A 16,956-nucleotide genomic window follows, 5' to 3' on the forward strand; every position below is an offset into this window, starting at 1 on the left:
ACACACACACATTAAGACTACACATACAGACTGCATGAAAAACTACCCCACAGACATTTAGTCATCTGTTATGTTACATAACTTTGATATATCTTGTGCATCACAAAGAAATCCACACCGTGTCCACTGAGAACAGATTCCTGTATTCTCACCCTTCATGTACAAGTTGAAACTAGGAAAAAGGCAGTCGCAGACCGCAACATCCCGCTACACCTCCGAATTCAAAATTTTACCTTTACCTACTTTCATTGGGCAGGGTCATTTAATAAAAGACCCATGATCCAACTAGTGCATAGAGTAGTGCATATGGACAAGGCCAGTGTGAGTAAGACCATAGATCAAAGCTGTTTTACTCACACTTGTCTTTCTATCTTATCTGGTTCCTGAGTGTACAAAAAAAAATTTGACCGTGACCTACTTTTCTCAAGGTCAAGGTCATCGTTTCATTTTCATCCCCTTTGCTGCCCGAGTAATGTGCTTTTTGTTTCATCTGTCTTTCTGCAACGGTTGTGAACATATTTGGTGGACGGACGGACGGACAGAAGAATGAACGAACGAACGAACGCTGACAATCACCTGTGGCATGCAATTTCTTTGAAATTTGTCAAGTTGCTAATGTGTAACCGATAATGAAAGAACCACATCTTTTTTCAAACCATACACCAAATATCCTACCAGGTGTCATAAAAATCTGTTATGTGGTTTTTGTGTGATGTTGCGGACAGACAGACGTGCAAACCAAGTGACAAAACAGTACGAGCGACAGATTGCCTCTTTGATGGAGGTAACTAGTTTTTTTTCAGTTTTAAAAAAAAATTAAGCATTTTATTTTATCCATTGACACTATCATGAGCCTGAAAACTAATTTTCAGACAGACTGCAGGCAAGAAAGATGGAGGAGCATATTACTTCCACTTGATCCTTCAAATCATTTTAAAGATTGGCATCAGCCTCATTGGATGTTGTCTGGCGTGACACAACGTGTTTCATTATTCTGAATTCAATCATATCATCCTGAGAACCACCCATGGAGATCAAGCTGTCGGGAATTAAAACTATACTGACAGCCTAAAAAAAGAAAATACACCTCGACAGTGACAAAAATCAACACCTACTTGGTGATCAATGTCATCCCCTTTATTTGTATAAATGACTAGATTTCAAGTCAAATTGAGCTTTCAACATGATACCTAGAGATGCACGTATTCCATAATGTTATTGATTTATTTCCTTTCCTCAGAGGACGAGGACAGTAATAATATTGACTGAATGTCAGTCTCTATGCTCAGCAATGATCATTCACTGGTCAATACCACACTACCCCCTTGTGGCTCACTTTGTTATTACATCCCGCTTCAAAGCGGTGATGTCTTGTGATTGTCAGTCTTCCTGTCTTCGTCTGTTCGTTTGTCCACCAAATATCTTCGTAACCGTTGCAGATAGAAAGATGAAACCAAAAATATATTACTCGGGCGGCAAAGGGGATGAAAATGAGATGATGAACTTGGATTAAAGATGATATCATAACCAAACAGAATAGACCCCCTTGTAGCTTTAGGTAAAACTACCTGGACCATCTCCTGACTGTACCTTATTTCAGAGACGATGTTGGTCAGCGCTCCACCCTGCAGGTACTCCATGATGACCCACAGCTCCTCCTCCACCAGAGCAGATTTAAACATTTCCACCACATTCCTGTGTTGATAGTCCCTCATGATGACAACCTGTGGGATGAAACATAAATCCTGAAACAATATGTTCTCCAGCATCGATAGTGGTAATATAACACTTCTATTTGATTAAGGGAACTTGCGGCTTTAAAAAAATACACAGAAAAAAAAACTAACTGTTCTGAATATTCATTTTTAACTTGGGTCAGATTTGAACAACGTGACTTATTAGAAGTCCTCACTGGGTAACTCATGTCTTTAAGGCATCTGAGCCAAAGCTAACATAACCCTCCGTGGCCTCAGGAGACATCTTCTAGTGGATGAGTGGTACTCTGGTATACGCTCTGATGAGCAAGCTGAACTTTTTTGCCAAATCAAATGAAAACCCCACTAAGTGTGCATTAAAGGAATGTTTTCCTTCGTTTAAACCTTGTGTTATTTCCATTAAATATGTCTGATATGATTATAATCATTATGCTATGTGCATATGCCTTCCAAGTCATCTTGGAAAGTAGCCTTTTTAAGCCATAATTGATTTTGCAGCATCGTTTACTGCAGACGAATCTTCAATTGGGTCAGATTTCTGACTGACATAACCAAGATGCATGCTCTTTTGTTTACTTGAGTGAAATATTATCTATCAGGAAACCAGTAGGTGTTTAAATTCAGTTGGACTTTGAGACAAAGATTTTAAGTTATTCAAAATCACATTTATTTCAGCAGCTAGAAAAAAAAAAGCTACATTATAACCTGCTCCGCGGTGCACTGGCTTTGTGCCCGGAGTGTCCCCCGCCTCACGCCCTATGCCGCCAAGATAGGCTCCGGCTCCCCATGACCCACTGTGGCGGATATAGTGGTGGTAATCTGAAGATGACTGACTGACTGACTGACTGACTGACTGACTGACTGACTGACTGACTGACTGACTGACTGACTGACTGACTGACTGACTGACTGACTGACTGACTGACTGACTGACTGACTGACTGACTGACTGACTGACATTATAAACTGCTGATATGTTATAGTCTCAGATGTTGTGTGTTTGTGATTTGCATTTCACTTTTTGTGGTGCATCACTTTATACCTACATGGTCTTACCTCATTAAAGAGTAGCTCTCTTCTCTGTTGCCGCCGCAAGTCCATCATTTTCACTGCCACCTGCCTGCCACTGTGCTTCTCTGTGGCAATACAGACCACCCCCGTGGAGCCCTCCCCAATCTTGATGAAGTTCTCCAGGTAAGACCTTGGATCGCCCTTGTCCACCACCATCTGCAGGGCTGCCTTGAATTGTTCATGGGTGACTTTGGGGGGGTCTGGTGGTGGCCTGGGTGAAGGATGTTGTGGTGGTCTGAAAGCAGGGGAGCAGGTGCCTTGAGGACTGGTGGCTAATGAACCTGTAGGGGAGGGTCGAGGCTGAGAAGGGCTGTCCTGTCGGGGGTAGGGAGGGTTTGGGCATCCAGAGTGCCTAAGGAACGGGTCAGGACCATTGGGCCTCAGTCCCATGTTGGGAGACAAGCCCAGTGTGTAGCTAGCCGAGGAGCGCACAGTCCTCTGGGGCCTGATGCCACCCACAAGAGGACTACTGTCACCGGTGGGCAGGAAGCCAGAGTGGTACCTCACCATTGAATCTGCCTGCACAAAAAGAGAAAATTGGAGAGGAACATTTAGATAGCTGAAAGTCAGTTGGCCGCATGCCCACGGTTCAAGGGCTGAGTTAAAGTAAAGTCCTTCACTCTAACTCACCCGCATCTACTTCACCTGACATAACCATTGTACAATGATGTTTTAGGAACCCAAGTATTTAATGATATTATCACATCCAACCCAAATGGTCGTTTGAACACACATGTCATATTTTCTAATCAAAATCTGATAACATAATCCACTCTAACTTCAATCACTTACAGTTTAAGGTCAGCAATTTACTGCTTTTGCACAACCTCATCATGGAAATTATGATTTCTTGGTAAGAAGTGTATTTAGTACATTCAGAGCTCACACCATCGCATTCTACTAGTTTGAGTATCTTTGAATAATTTACTGAGTGCACTTTATGGCAACAAAGAAATTCAAAGAAACTGCTGCATTAGACTTACTTTCAGGTCATAGGAGGAGAATGGTCGCCCAGGGCTGTTCTGTGGGTGCATGTACATCTGTAATGTGGGCCGGAGCTCTGTAGAGACTGTTGCTGGATCCCCAGGGGGCTGCTGTATAGTCATAGCTGGGCTGTAAAAACAAGCTATAGGTCTCTGACTTGGTGGTATTCCTCTAGGCAGCTGAAAGTCTCTCTTCCATATCAGTCTCTCTTGAGGACTGCCCAGCTCTGCACTCATAAAACCATGACTGACTGGGACGTTCTGGGACTGGGCCAGCAGCGGGGGTCCTTCCAGGGGACTAATGCTAACTTCGTAGGTGGACTTGGCTTTTGGTAAGATCCCATTGGGCTGCAGAGTGATGCTCTTCTTCATACCTAAGTAAGGAGTGTTGGTCTCACTGTGGATATTCCTGGTCTTTTCCTTCCACTGGTCTAGACCTGTATCCTCATCATCTTCATTATCCTGGATCAGGCCCTCATACTGGTAAGGGTCTCCCTCATTCACTTCCCCCAGCCTTCCCAGAGACTGGGCTCTCTTCCTGGCGGAGGGACTGCTCTTCCGCAGAGAGTTGGAGCTGGTCACAGAGAGTCGGCTCATGTCGTTGATTATGGCTGCGATGTATTCTCCATGACCGATCATGCTCCCACGCACAATAGTCTGAAAGAAGAGAGGCGACCATCATTCTCAGTGCCATTTTTAGTTTATAGAGAGGTTTCATATTGAAAGGAATAATGAGGGTGACAATAATATCTCAGATGCAAGTTAAATATAGACATCTGAATATTTAAAGGATATCACTGTCATTCTCAAAAGACAGTGGTTTGAATATTTTTAAAACTATAATTGCTTTAGAAAAGTCAGATATTACACACAGTTGCTCCTGTGACCTTTTCTATGTAGTTAGCATCTTTGCAAAGGGCTTAAACTCACCCTGACAGCAGTGAATATACTGAGATCTTTTGCCAGAATAGGATTACTGTTGCAACATTAAGAGAGCATCTATGGTGGCTCATTAGTCACTCTGAGAGTAATGTTCAGTTCACAGCCCGTCAACAGCCTCTCCTGTTTCCCTACTTCAGTGCCATTACATCTGCACAGGGGGTAGAGGTCAGATGACATTCCACCTAGTGTAGCACCTTCTCAGAGTTTATTTTAGATGCCATAATAAAACCTTGAAATTAACATTTTCCAGAAATCGCATCACATTGTTCTCATTTGCTCAATTTAGAACAAAAACCTCAAATCAACTGCATTTTCTGTTGTACACTGCAGTGTAGCATGTAAATTGTTGACTCCACTAAAACAATAATCTCGACCTAAATGCTGACATAATGCTTTTCACATTGATTAGCACTAATCACATCAGAGCACTGATGCAACAGTGATGTTTTCATTCTAGACGGTCACACACAGCATCAGCACCATGCTCCGTGAAGCATAAAGGTCCTCAGATGTGCTGCCTTTACCATTCTTTGGCATTTCCTTTGCTGTACCTGCACTTTTCATCCCTTCTGCTTGACATCTGTGAGAAGCCACGGTAGCCTGTTAGTAATTCTGTGGATTGAGCAATAAATCTTGTGGGCCTTATGAGTATTCAACATTTTACAGTCAGTGGACACAGCAGGGTCATTAGCAATGCCCTGGGATAAATTAGAAAGTACAAACATCAGGAGGGGAGCAGATCTTCCTTCTAAATTGTCATTAAAAAGATTATGGCATTATCTGAGACAACAGAATTCCTCCACAGCCCTGAGGGAGTATTTTTGGATCAATAAAGCTAACAGTGTGTTCATGCATCCGCCATCAGGATCAATAAAGATTTAAATGGAAGGTTTGTGTTCTACCTTCTTTGGCCTCAGTTCCACTTCTGTGATCCTGGAGGGGTCTACCATTGGTTTGGGCCTGCGCAGGTTCTCTATCAGGCTTTGCCATTGGGTCGGCAGGCCCACAAAGCAACCATGCTTGGCATCAAATGAGGTGTGGACACGATGTTCAAAGTTCTTGGGCGCTGATATCTCAGGCCTCTTCTTTTTCTTTTTGCGAAACATCCTCAAGTCAGAGACGGTGACAGCTTGCCAGCTTCAAAATGTCCCTGTAGAGAAAGGTATTCAGCCTTTAATAAAATGTATTCAACATTGTACTCACTCACATAAGCAAACTAGAACCAAGGCAGTCACAGATTGCACAGACTGTCGTAGATCAAATCACTAGCTTTGATCTATGGTCTTACTCACACTGGCCTTCTCCCTCATCTTTCTTTGTTATCCAGGTCCTGAGTGTACAAAAGTTTAAATTTGACCTTGACCTAGTTGTCTCAAGGTCAAGGTCATCATCTCATTTTCACCCCCTGAGTAATGTGTTTTTTGTTTCATCTTTCTATCTACAACGGTTGAAAAGATATTTGTTGGACAAACTAACGAACAGATGGACGGACGGACGGACGGAGGAACACACGAACACAAGAACACCCTGACATACCCTTCGTGGGATGTTGTACTCTCTGACTGCCTTGGTTCTTGTTTGTCTTTTGTGGCCCTCTTGGACTATCTATTCTTTATTCAAATACAGTTTAATGACAGAGGATCTTTCCACTTGGAAGCTGTTTCATAGCTAAGATATTTATGCTCAAGAAGCTGCCACAAGCTTCTGCCTCTGAGAATGACCTCAAGAAGAGTGGATGGATTTGTAAGCTCATGTGTAATGAAGAATATCTGGTCAATTAGGCTTATTCATTCTCTGTGCTATTTAAGCACAGGAGGAGCACGTGGCCGGGCCGGCCAGTGCCCACAGGCTTTCAGTGCATTAGCGATACAAGCAGTAAAAGACAGACAGAACCACACTCAGGCACACACATGGGTACACTAACAAAAAATATGTGATGGCAAGCTATCCTACAAAAACCCTTCATAAGTGTGTCATTTCTTGACCTAATTAGTAGGTTGTCTGCTCATGATTACAGGGAGGGTAACTGCTTAATCCTTGGCATGCAAAGAGCTTGTGTTAGCTGTATGTTGATCTTTATTTTCCATTCAAGTGAAGTGAAATAATTAAATACATTTAAATAAGTCTTCACTTATCTGCTATTAAACTATTTTGCTCACTTGGATTTTTATTCACATAATTAAGTTATAATGCTATTTCATGTGGCGTTATATTCCAGCTAGCAACACATGTAGCGTGATTGGAAGGGTGGTAATGATGTGTTGGTTGGTCTGGTGGTTCTACAATAAGACATTAATTAATAACTTATGTTCAGTGACATGAAATGACATGTTGCTTTTATGCATATTTCATGCTAAAAGTCTCGTGCAGTACTTCATGCAAAACAAAGTAGGTCAGCGTTCCACCACATTGGCGTCCAATGGACAGACTGGCTTTCGTGGTCCAATGGCTTTCAATGCTGAAATTTTGGATTTCAATCTAAATACATCTACAGGAGAGATTGTACTGAAATTTGCAATATATTCTCACTGACCCTGGAGGGCAACACATTATAACATTATCAAATAACCCTTTTTGACCATCCTCATCCGGATATATATAATTTCTTTCCAATACTTCAGTTTATTAAACTACTAACAGTAGGTCTGTTTTTATTGCATAGTGGTGGCTCTGCTTCACTCTCCTTACCATTTTTGCAGCTCTACTCGACAAAAGCAAAAAGGTTCCTGTTCACCTGGCAATACTTTTTCAGTACTTGCTCCATTTCTGTTCCAATTGAGCAGAGCAGGCATTTAAGGTCACATGAAAGACTACAGACTACTTACTGGTCAATGAACGGCATACACTGCGTATCTTGCACAGCATAAATCAATGGCTGTCACAGTCAAAGAAGGAAGCTAGTTTCTACAACTATTTTTTATTCTTTCCACCATATTGCAGAGATGCAGATTTTTCTTTTAAACAGTTGGCAGGCTTACGAAAGCTGTATGTCACATTGAATACCACTGCAGTTTAGCATCAAATGTAACCTAAGGAGGTGCATTCCCATAGTAGAAAATGGCCAGCAGAAGAGTACATAACACTAAGCAAAGCTGAGTTTAGTAGAGCCGGTGATATGTAGTGGAAATGTGGGTATTCTCACTGGCATCAGCTATATTTTATAGCTGCAGGTAACTGTTAAAGTAGGACAAGACAGTGTATTCAAAAAAAAGAAAAAAGTGAGTTGGGCTGTGTTGCCAAAAGACACCAATAAATGGGTTGACGCCCCTAAATCAGTCCAAGAACAAATACTATACACTTATTACAGGGAAAGAAAATGACAGATCTTTCATTATGTCTTCGTGAGGGTCAAATCAGAAATACCTTGGTAAAAGTCACATGATGCACAGAAATATTTAAGTTCAATGCAATGCACTGCCTTTAACAGAAAGTAGCATGCATGTATACACTGATGTGTGCGACCAATGCAGACGACCAAAAGATGCCACAGAAATATCTGACACAATCTCCTATCATGCACTGTCAAATAGTAGCAGTGGAGTAAATGAGTTTTGCAGATGTCTGCAGCTCAGCAGGCAATCATGCCAGCCTCCTCTCCTCTCCTCACCTCCATCCTCAGAACAGCATGAATCTAATCGGCATCAGCAACGTCGTTTATGAGATGTATCATAACTACCGTTCACCAGAGGGTAGTGGAGGTCAGGCCTGCAGGAAGGTGGGGTAAGGATAGAGAACGGGGGGTGGGGTGGGGCTGGATGCTAAAATAATGTCCCCCTCCAAGGACAATTCAATCACCAGGCTAATATGTTAAGTGTTGCATAAGCGTATCGCTGTGTGCACTCCTTATGTACATCATGTGGTGCTGGTAGGGACTTTAATTCTTTCTGACAGGCACATTATGGTGTGAGAGCTCTCAGGAGGTGGGGAGAGAAGAGTTGGGGTCTGGATATATTAGAGAGAGACACAAACTGAGGTTCCTGCTTGTAACCATCAATACTGGCTGCTTTTTGCATGAACGCCTGAGAACACAAGCTGCAACAACAGAAGATGGTGATCCCTGTTTTCCTTCATCTGCTTCAGATTGATGTTCAACTTGCACATGTTGGCATCACCTTAACAAATATTTACACGAGTGCTCATATGCTCTCTTACAAGCATATCAATCAGTTTTTACCAAAGTGAAATGCAAACTGCAACAGCCCTCCGCTGCCAGCAATAATGAGGTGGTACAAGCAGAAATAGAGCAGCAGTCCTGTGTGGGGCTTTATTCATCAGTCTGAAGCCACAGAGAGTGCAACACATAACAGTATTCATTATTAATCCTCAAATACTGTTCACCCTTGAAGACTCCTCAAACCATCCTCTGTGATGTTAGAAGCACTAATACAATATCTTGACTCATGCCCAGGTAAAAATAATCAAAAGGTTGATACAGTTATTGATTGATGAGGCATCATATTACCTTTCTGATTCTGCCATACTTGTGAATGTTTTAATAACAACATCCCATTGATTTTTAAGCCAACAACATAATACACACATCTGATGACACTTTCCGATCACTTCCCTCTACACTGCTGGGACTCGGCCTCATGACTCAGAAGCTTGTCTTGAATCTTTCAAAGTACAGTACTGTGACAAAACTAAGCCCACTGTTGTCATGTGTATGTAGAGGCAAAACAGGATGAAGTCACTGAATTTGTTTGTGCAGGAGCCAAACAGAAAAAGAATAAAATAAACATAGATCAAAGTTCATGACCTGAAAATCCACAAATGATGTCACTGAGAAATAAAATATCTCTGAAAATCATTATGAACACGAAGCTGGTGGTGGCAAGTAACCTGAAGTCTGATTCAATGCACTGAAATTGTTTGAAAGATGCAAATAGATCCTGTTTTCTCCAGAGGATCAACCTGTAATAATGGCCTCTCAATATGGAAATACATCAAACGTGTTTTCATGGACAAATGAGAGAAGAGCATAGGGCATACTCGTGTTCTCCTCGTGTTAATGTCACTGAGAGCAGGAGTTGTGGGTGAGTGGGAGGGGAGCGAGAGATAAGAGAGATATTGGATTTGCTCTATGAGCAAATGAGGGTTTTTTTTTCTATTTGCCCTGGTTTCTGCTTCTTTTTTATTGGCATGTATGGAGGAATGTGTGAGCACAGGTGACTGTGCTCACTGGATTAGTATGATGCTTAGTCCTCCACTGATCTAATTTTAGGACAACACATGCCCCCCTAGCACCAACTATGTGTTTATTTTGTACAGGATTCATGTCAAATAGTGAGGTGAGGGTGGCAGAAGTAGGATATGAGGTAATCCTCTTTTTGTGTTTGTCTTTGCTCGTTGAGTTATAATCCAGCTACACTGAATTACATCTATTTCATAGTAACATAGGACGTATCAGTCATAACTTCTGTTTGTGGACCCCGCAGTGCAGTGTGTGTGTGTGTGGGGGGGGGTTTAAGATTGATCTATCAGCTTCATTATGATGACCGTCCTGCCCTTTGAGCATAATGAGTCTGCCTCACTGGGGAGGTTGGACGGAGTCTTGGTTGGCCATCGCTCTTGTGCTTTGAAAAAATGCACAATTACACACACACACGCACACACAGACACACACAGACACACGCACCCGATGAGAGGACACAAAAAATGTGCACAAGCGCTGGACGTGACCAGACCACACAATAACAGTGTTTATGATTTAAGGTGACATCTGGTTTCTCTTTGGAGTCACCTCTGCAGACACAGAGGGATTGTCAATAGGAGAAGACAAGTGATGTAATATGTTGGACTCAGTGACATGGAATTACATGTTGCTGCCATGCATATTTTATACCAGCAGTCTGGTACATTGTGCATGACAAACCACTTGGAATACAGAAATGTTGGATAATCTACATCCACTAAAAGATTAATTTCACTGGTCCCTTAATGTTTTTTCTAGTAGGCCAGTATTTTTTAAAAGCTCGGGTCTTAAAGAGGTTCCATATAATTTCCATGTTGACGATAAATCTTATTTATGTCATATTTGAGGAATATTACCATTTTTAAAACTAAAAGAAAGGCAAAAAACCTGAAACTTTCTCAAACATCAGGAGGCCCCTTCACTCAGCACATGAGACATGAACACACAAATCTTCAAGAAAAAAATGCATTACATAATTCCCTGGAAATCCCAATCTGACATAAATTCCACTCAAAGAATGAGCCTGAAGCAAATTTGTAAACAAGGAAACAGAAAAATCACTGGTGATATTTTCAGGTTCATCAGATGATTGATCTAAGAAGCTTGAATTGCAGAAGGCACCTCATGAGTATTATATTATTTTGTGTAAAAACTTTTATCCTAAGATATTCAATAGTACTTCAGTTAAAAAAGAAATCCCACCACCAGAATTAGCCTGTAACCATGGAAACAGGAATAGTAAAAATGACAAATATCCCCCAAATCAGCACTTCCGTTTTAGTTGTTTTGTGAATGTATGGCCTTATAAAAGCAGGTTTTGAGTTTTGCTGCACAAAAAAAACATGATGGACAGACTGCACAACTGAACACTGTGTGTTCCAAATAATGTCCAAATAATTTGTCCAAATTATGTCCTAATTTGAGTTTAAATGAATGACATCACCATCAACAGCAGCAGTTTATATTTTCTGCCGGGTATCAAACTTTGTAATAAAGTCAACAAAGACTATTATGGTGGTCATAATAAACATAATGCTATGTCACAGTGTCAATGTGAACGTGTTAGCATTCGAAACAAGCACCGTCACTCAGGTTCAGGACAGCCTCCTTGAGCCACCAGCGTAGCTGCAAGTTGTTAGCCTAGTAATTCAGCTTATAGGTTAGGCCTCTAAATGCTAACAATTTAAATGTAAATATTCCTTATCATACATTGCTCTGATAGCAGCTGACAAAAAGCTTGCATGGGAACCAATAATGTAAAAGTAATTCACTGAATACATGGAGCGAGCTTGAAACAGAAAGAGCTGCTCAGAGTCACATGATATTTGGGAGCTAAGAAAAACTTATTTTTTACTAACGTGATCAAACAAACATCTTTCTTGAACCTCACTCTGTTTGTATTTCTAGTAGGAGCTCCACTCAGGGTTGAGTACACATTGTAAAGGATACCCGAGGGCATGTCAAGTTATCATTATATTGTGGTTTCAGTGTATAGATTCTGAAAAGTGAAGGAAAAGAAGGCATAAATGCACAAGGAGTACTCACTGTGGAACAAATCCTCCAATTACATTCATAATTCTCACTGACATTTCAGTTAGTGAAATAGTAAATAGGCATGGATGACCCATATTTGAACAGAGAGTTCATTGATGGTGACATATCTTGGGGTATTTAAAATGTCACACAACATGCAGCGACGTGTTATGTGTGAATTAACGCTCAAACTTCTGTATGAAGTGGTTCATTGGGAAAATCACAGAACTCTGTGTTCCTGAGAAAGTTAGAAATCATTGAGCTCATCTGTCATTTTTTCTTGCTGTGAGTGGGTAAAGAAGAGCCTCAGGATTGGAAGTGTATGGTAAAATACGATATGCATGCCCGAAATGTGGGGTATCAGTTCTTCAAGGGCCTTCACGTCGGCATATACATCAGTCCTGTGTTCATATTGACAAGAGGAAACAAAAATAATGTTGAGGAGGAGTGAGGGAGGAAAAGAGAGTCACTAGAATGTAGCAACAGAAGAAGAGAAAAAAACCACAAACATAGAAATTAAAGGAATATAACGATTTTAAATGCTTTAAGTGCCCTAAATGCTCACATTTCTTATGTCTCATGCAGCAGCGCAGCTTTGAGGTATTTTCCGTTTTGAACATGTAACCTATTTTCTCTGTCATCTTGGGCAAATTTGTTCACACTAAAGACGTCACAGCAAAGGAGATTTGAGGACACAGCGTCAACAGAGCGCATATGTCACCTGACATATTGGCACTGATTCTTGCAGATCCAGAAATCAGGTTTGTTCTGCCCTGCAGCGAGCAGAGCAAAGACATTAAAGCGCAATAAAAGCTATAGTCTCTATCTCCTCCAAACACCTTAACATAATGACTTTGTTAAAGTAACACTTCTGGGGCATTTATGTGATGCTCTATTTATGCTGACACATCACCGGAAAAACACAATCATAAAACTGGAACTGTGCACCTCCATGCAGCATAATGTTATGTATGCTGAAGGCTTGAGCTTGGAGAGTAGCAATATGCAGCACTGACCAACACTCTGTTTAATTAAAGATCCTCTTGGCTCTGGCAAACACTTTGAACAGTTTGATGCTGTGCTGATAGAAACATATGATCAGCCTGGACCAATGGTGCGAGACCAACTCTCTTCTCTGGGGTTTAATTTATTGATGTGCCTCTGAGCTGTACTGTATGTGCGTGTGCTTATGAAATCTTTGATTTAAATGTTTTTCCACCCAAGCCTGAGCATGTCTCTTCCCAGGACAAAGCATGAACACTTTGTAACATCACCTTCCCTTATGGTAACCATCTGCAGCCAGCTTCCCTTACCCAGCATGCATGCTGTTTTCAGCCATGAGAGGAAAATCATGGCACGGTGTCCTAATTTGGACTGTTTTAATCGTCAGTGCTTGACTTCTCATGGCTGACGACGACTTTACGCCGGCAGTGCAATCCCTCCCTCCCTCCCATGGTGGATATGAACATGACGCAAACATTCCTGAAAACAATCATGAACACAGCAAAGTGCATGAAAATAATGTAACACCTACAGCAGAGTGTTGCGTTCAGGCGCTGTGCGAGATGTTCTCATCACTTCCTGTCCTATCAGTGTCCCGGCACACGGACAAGTCTGTGCTGCTGCGTGGTGTCGCACTGAGAAAAACAACAACTTCGGAAGACGTCGGAATGCACGCACCATCCTCAGCAAAAGCAGACGTCCAGCCATGTGAGTGTGTGTTTGTGTGTCTGCATGCACTAAAGAGACCTTCTCTGTCACCTATTCTAACCTTTCCTTCCTCCTGCTTGAATATCAATGAGTAACTCGAGACGCAAACACGGGGTAGTTTGAGACTAACATCATTATTTGAGTTACGAAAAGCACAAATGTGTTTGAGTCCTTCAGAGCTGTGACACCCAGTAGAGTCACAGCTCTGAAGCTTATATATGAACAATTCTGTAAAGGTCCTGTTTTAAATAGCGTCAAAACACTGCGTCGAACCAAATGACAGAAGATGAAAGAAAGCCTTGACAGAGATTACACGCTTGTTGGTGTTTCCAATTCAGAATCAAGAGAGCACAGTTCAAACATCTCCTCCCTTTCCTATCCAAGCACTCGTACAACAAGTTTCCTTGTGATCACATTCAATGATAGAAAGTAAATGTTGTGGGAAAATGTCACATGTGAGCCTTCTGTCCTGTGGCTGTTCCCACAGCATCCACGAACTGATGATCTATAACTGTAGCGGCTTGAATCGTCATGCACCGGTAGGACCAGAAAGATTACCTGAGAGCGGAGCCTACACACATATCCGAGAAAACCTGCACAAACTGAAGGCTTCTGTCGCACAATCTAAATTCCTGTTGATCCGCCTGGAGAACGATGTTATTTTACGGGCTGTTGCATCCCTATAGAGGTTGACGTGCAAGTGGCACACATAGAGATGAAGGGGACGTGGGGGATGTTTGAAGAAGAGGAGTGAGCACAAGGTGAAGGTTCCTCTTTTGAGTAACCTTCTTTGTCTTCTCCCGGTCTCCCCCACATCAGCACCTGGACACACTGCATTCTCCTCACAGCCTCCTCTCGTCCTTCTTCTCTCCCTCCACCACAGCTGATGCCAACCGACGGCACACACAAACCCACTCTTAATCAATGACGTTAAGCCTCTTTTCCATTTTTTCCCCAACCCCCTCACTTCACGCTCCTCACAGCAGAGAGAGAGAGGAGACGGGGCTCTGATGATAAATCATCGTTAGAAGAGGGGAAAGAAAAATCAGTCATCCCCTTACCTTTCCGTCTACAGTGAAGAGGAGAGCCCGTCTCCTCTGAGAAGGATTGGAAGCCAGAATGCGCACATACACCAATATACACATTCACACATGCACTCACACACAACATACACGCTCCCTCACACACACGCGGTGATGAAGAGGGCTGGCTCTTAAGCAAGCGAACACTGCAGGCTGCCGCTTGCCTGGGAAAGCCTGATGCGTTCCTCCCTCCAGGCAGAAGCACACACGGCCATCTCAAAGACTCTTTGTTGGAGCTGATTCACCCCCGGCTCCATGGCTGAGTGCTGGTCCATGTAACGGTGCCTGCTCCTGGGGACACAGGGGGAGCGTGTGAAGGGGGGGACAATGCCATGAGGACGGGAGGCAGCATCCAGGAGAATATCATGGCCCCATACAGCTCCTTCCATCCCCCCCTCTCCTCTCTCTCTCTCTCTCTCTCTCTCTCTCTCTCTCTCTCTCTCACACACACACACACACACACACACACACACACACACACACACACACACACACACACACACACACACACACATACACACTCCACCAACCATACAAACTCCCTCCCTCTTTATCGCTTCCCTCAATCTCCGCCTACCCGCCCCAATTGGACTATAAAAAAATTGGATAGCACCGTGTGCACATGTGGGTGTGTGTTTTATGCTGGTTTCCAGTGACTGTAAGGAGAGGAGAGGTTCCTCTACGCCCCGTCACCTGGGATACCTTTCATCTACCCCGCCCTCCATCTTTCATGAGGGTGCTGCTTTGGCCCAGTGCACTACTGTTCAGCAAGATGCATTATCCATGAAATGACGGGGTCAGGGACGACAGATGGTGAGAGGGGCTGTTTTATATGTGTGTGTCTGTAATAATGGGTCGGGGGGGGGGGGGGGGGCATTGTACAGTCCTTATCCCCACAATCTCCTTTGAGTGACTTCAAAGTTTAACACAGATGCACAAGAAGCTGGAGTTCCAACACTGCACGAGTCCTACATCCTCATAATTTGACTGAAATTTTCCCCTTTCTTTTCACCACAATCATTTCCTGAATAGTTTAAACAGCAGCTAAAACCAGACATAAAGCAGGAAAATATATTTGAATCAAGTCATGCGGAAATTGCACAGCCAGGCAGATTTAAGGCATGCATGTAATACGTGATGTTTTGGTGCGAGAGATATATACAACAGGAGTGCAACAGGCTCAAATAATGAGGTCCCTCCTTACAGACTGAATAATCTGAAGTGAGAGGTAATCTGCATAACAGTGACAGATTGGCCTGCTGGGGGTAGTGCTAACATGACCCCTCTTTCATTTTCATTCGCACTTGTCAGAGTTTATTGGCTTGGCTATACATTACGACTTTTCATGTTTTGTTTTCGTTTTGATTTTTTAATTTCCGGCGAACAGAAATAAAATAATCCACAGTACATCGCTTATTACATAGTACTAACTAAAACAGTCCTCTAATGTGTACTGGTGCATCATCAGAATCAAGGGGAAAGGAAAGGTCAGAAGGTTAAAAAAATTAATAAATAATAATAAAAATACCACAAATGCATAATTTTTAATACTATTGGTAAACTTTACATAAAGAGGATGTTATGTACATAATTTAAGTAACTGAAACAAATTGAGTTCCAATGTAATAAAAAAATTAATGTTATACTTTTTTAATTTTCCACTAATCAGGCATTCAATAGTTTAGAGTGTAATGATTAATATACTACTACTGCTACTACTACTACTAATAATAATACATACTTGTATATTATTTTAATATTTTATTTATTTAAAGAGAGAGGCTACATTAGAATAACTTCAGACCTTCACCAGAAGATTAGTCATTTTAAAGTCTGGTAGTTAAAGGGTTTATTCAAATGCATCTGTCAGCTGTAGAATCAGATTTAAAGCTAATGCAGCCCTGCAAAACAATAACCCTTCATTTGGATAATTGAAAATTGCTTGCAACATAAAAAGGAGCTTACAGTGAAAAGAGATGTAAAAAGCCACAATGTCATTAAAATAAAAAGCTTTTATTTGCATTTTAAATGATTCTATTGTCTAGGATGAGTCCTTAAGGCTGTGGGGGATAGCATTTACATCTAAAGCAAAGGTGACTTCCTATCCAAATCCAATGATATTATCTATGATTCAGTATTTCTACAGAAGTTTTTTAAAAAAGGCTGCTTTATGTGTTGTGTTTTTGCTTCTTTTGTTTTGTTTTCAACAAAAAGAAGTAACAGTT

At 41.8% G+C, this 16,956-nt stretch overlaps 1 protein-coding gene across 1 annotated transcript in view; it reads right to left on the reverse strand.

The window, feature by feature from the left end:
• Positions 1-15,074, reverse strand: part of LOC137611068 (serine/threonine-protein kinase PAK 6) — a 17,650-nt gene extending 2,576 nt beyond the window's left edge. Inside the window, exons 1-5 of the mRNA XM_068339068.1 lie at positions 14,711-15,074; positions 5,614-5,861; positions 3,770-4,426; positions 2,772-3,305; positions 1,591-1,724 (exon numbers count right to left, since the gene is read on the reverse strand). Of these exons, the coding sequence (XP_068195169.1) occupies positions 1,591-1,724; positions 2,772-3,305; positions 3,770-4,426; positions 5,614-5,817 (1,529 nt within the window). The 5' untranslated portion in view covers positions 5,818-5,861; positions 14,711-15,074. The remainder of the gene's footprint in view (positions 1-1,590; positions 1,725-2,771; positions 3,306-3,769; positions 4,427-5,613; positions 5,862-14,710) is intronic.
• Positions 15,075-16,956: the final 1,882 nt, after the last annotated feature.

This window comes from Antennarius striatus, chromosome 17 (genome assembly GCF_040054535.1).
Source record: "Antennarius striatus isolate MH-2024 chromosome 17, ASM4005453v1, whole genome shotgun sequence".
NCBI lineage: Eukaryota > Metazoa > Chordata > Actinopteri > Lophiiformes > Antennariidae > Antennarius > Antennarius striatus.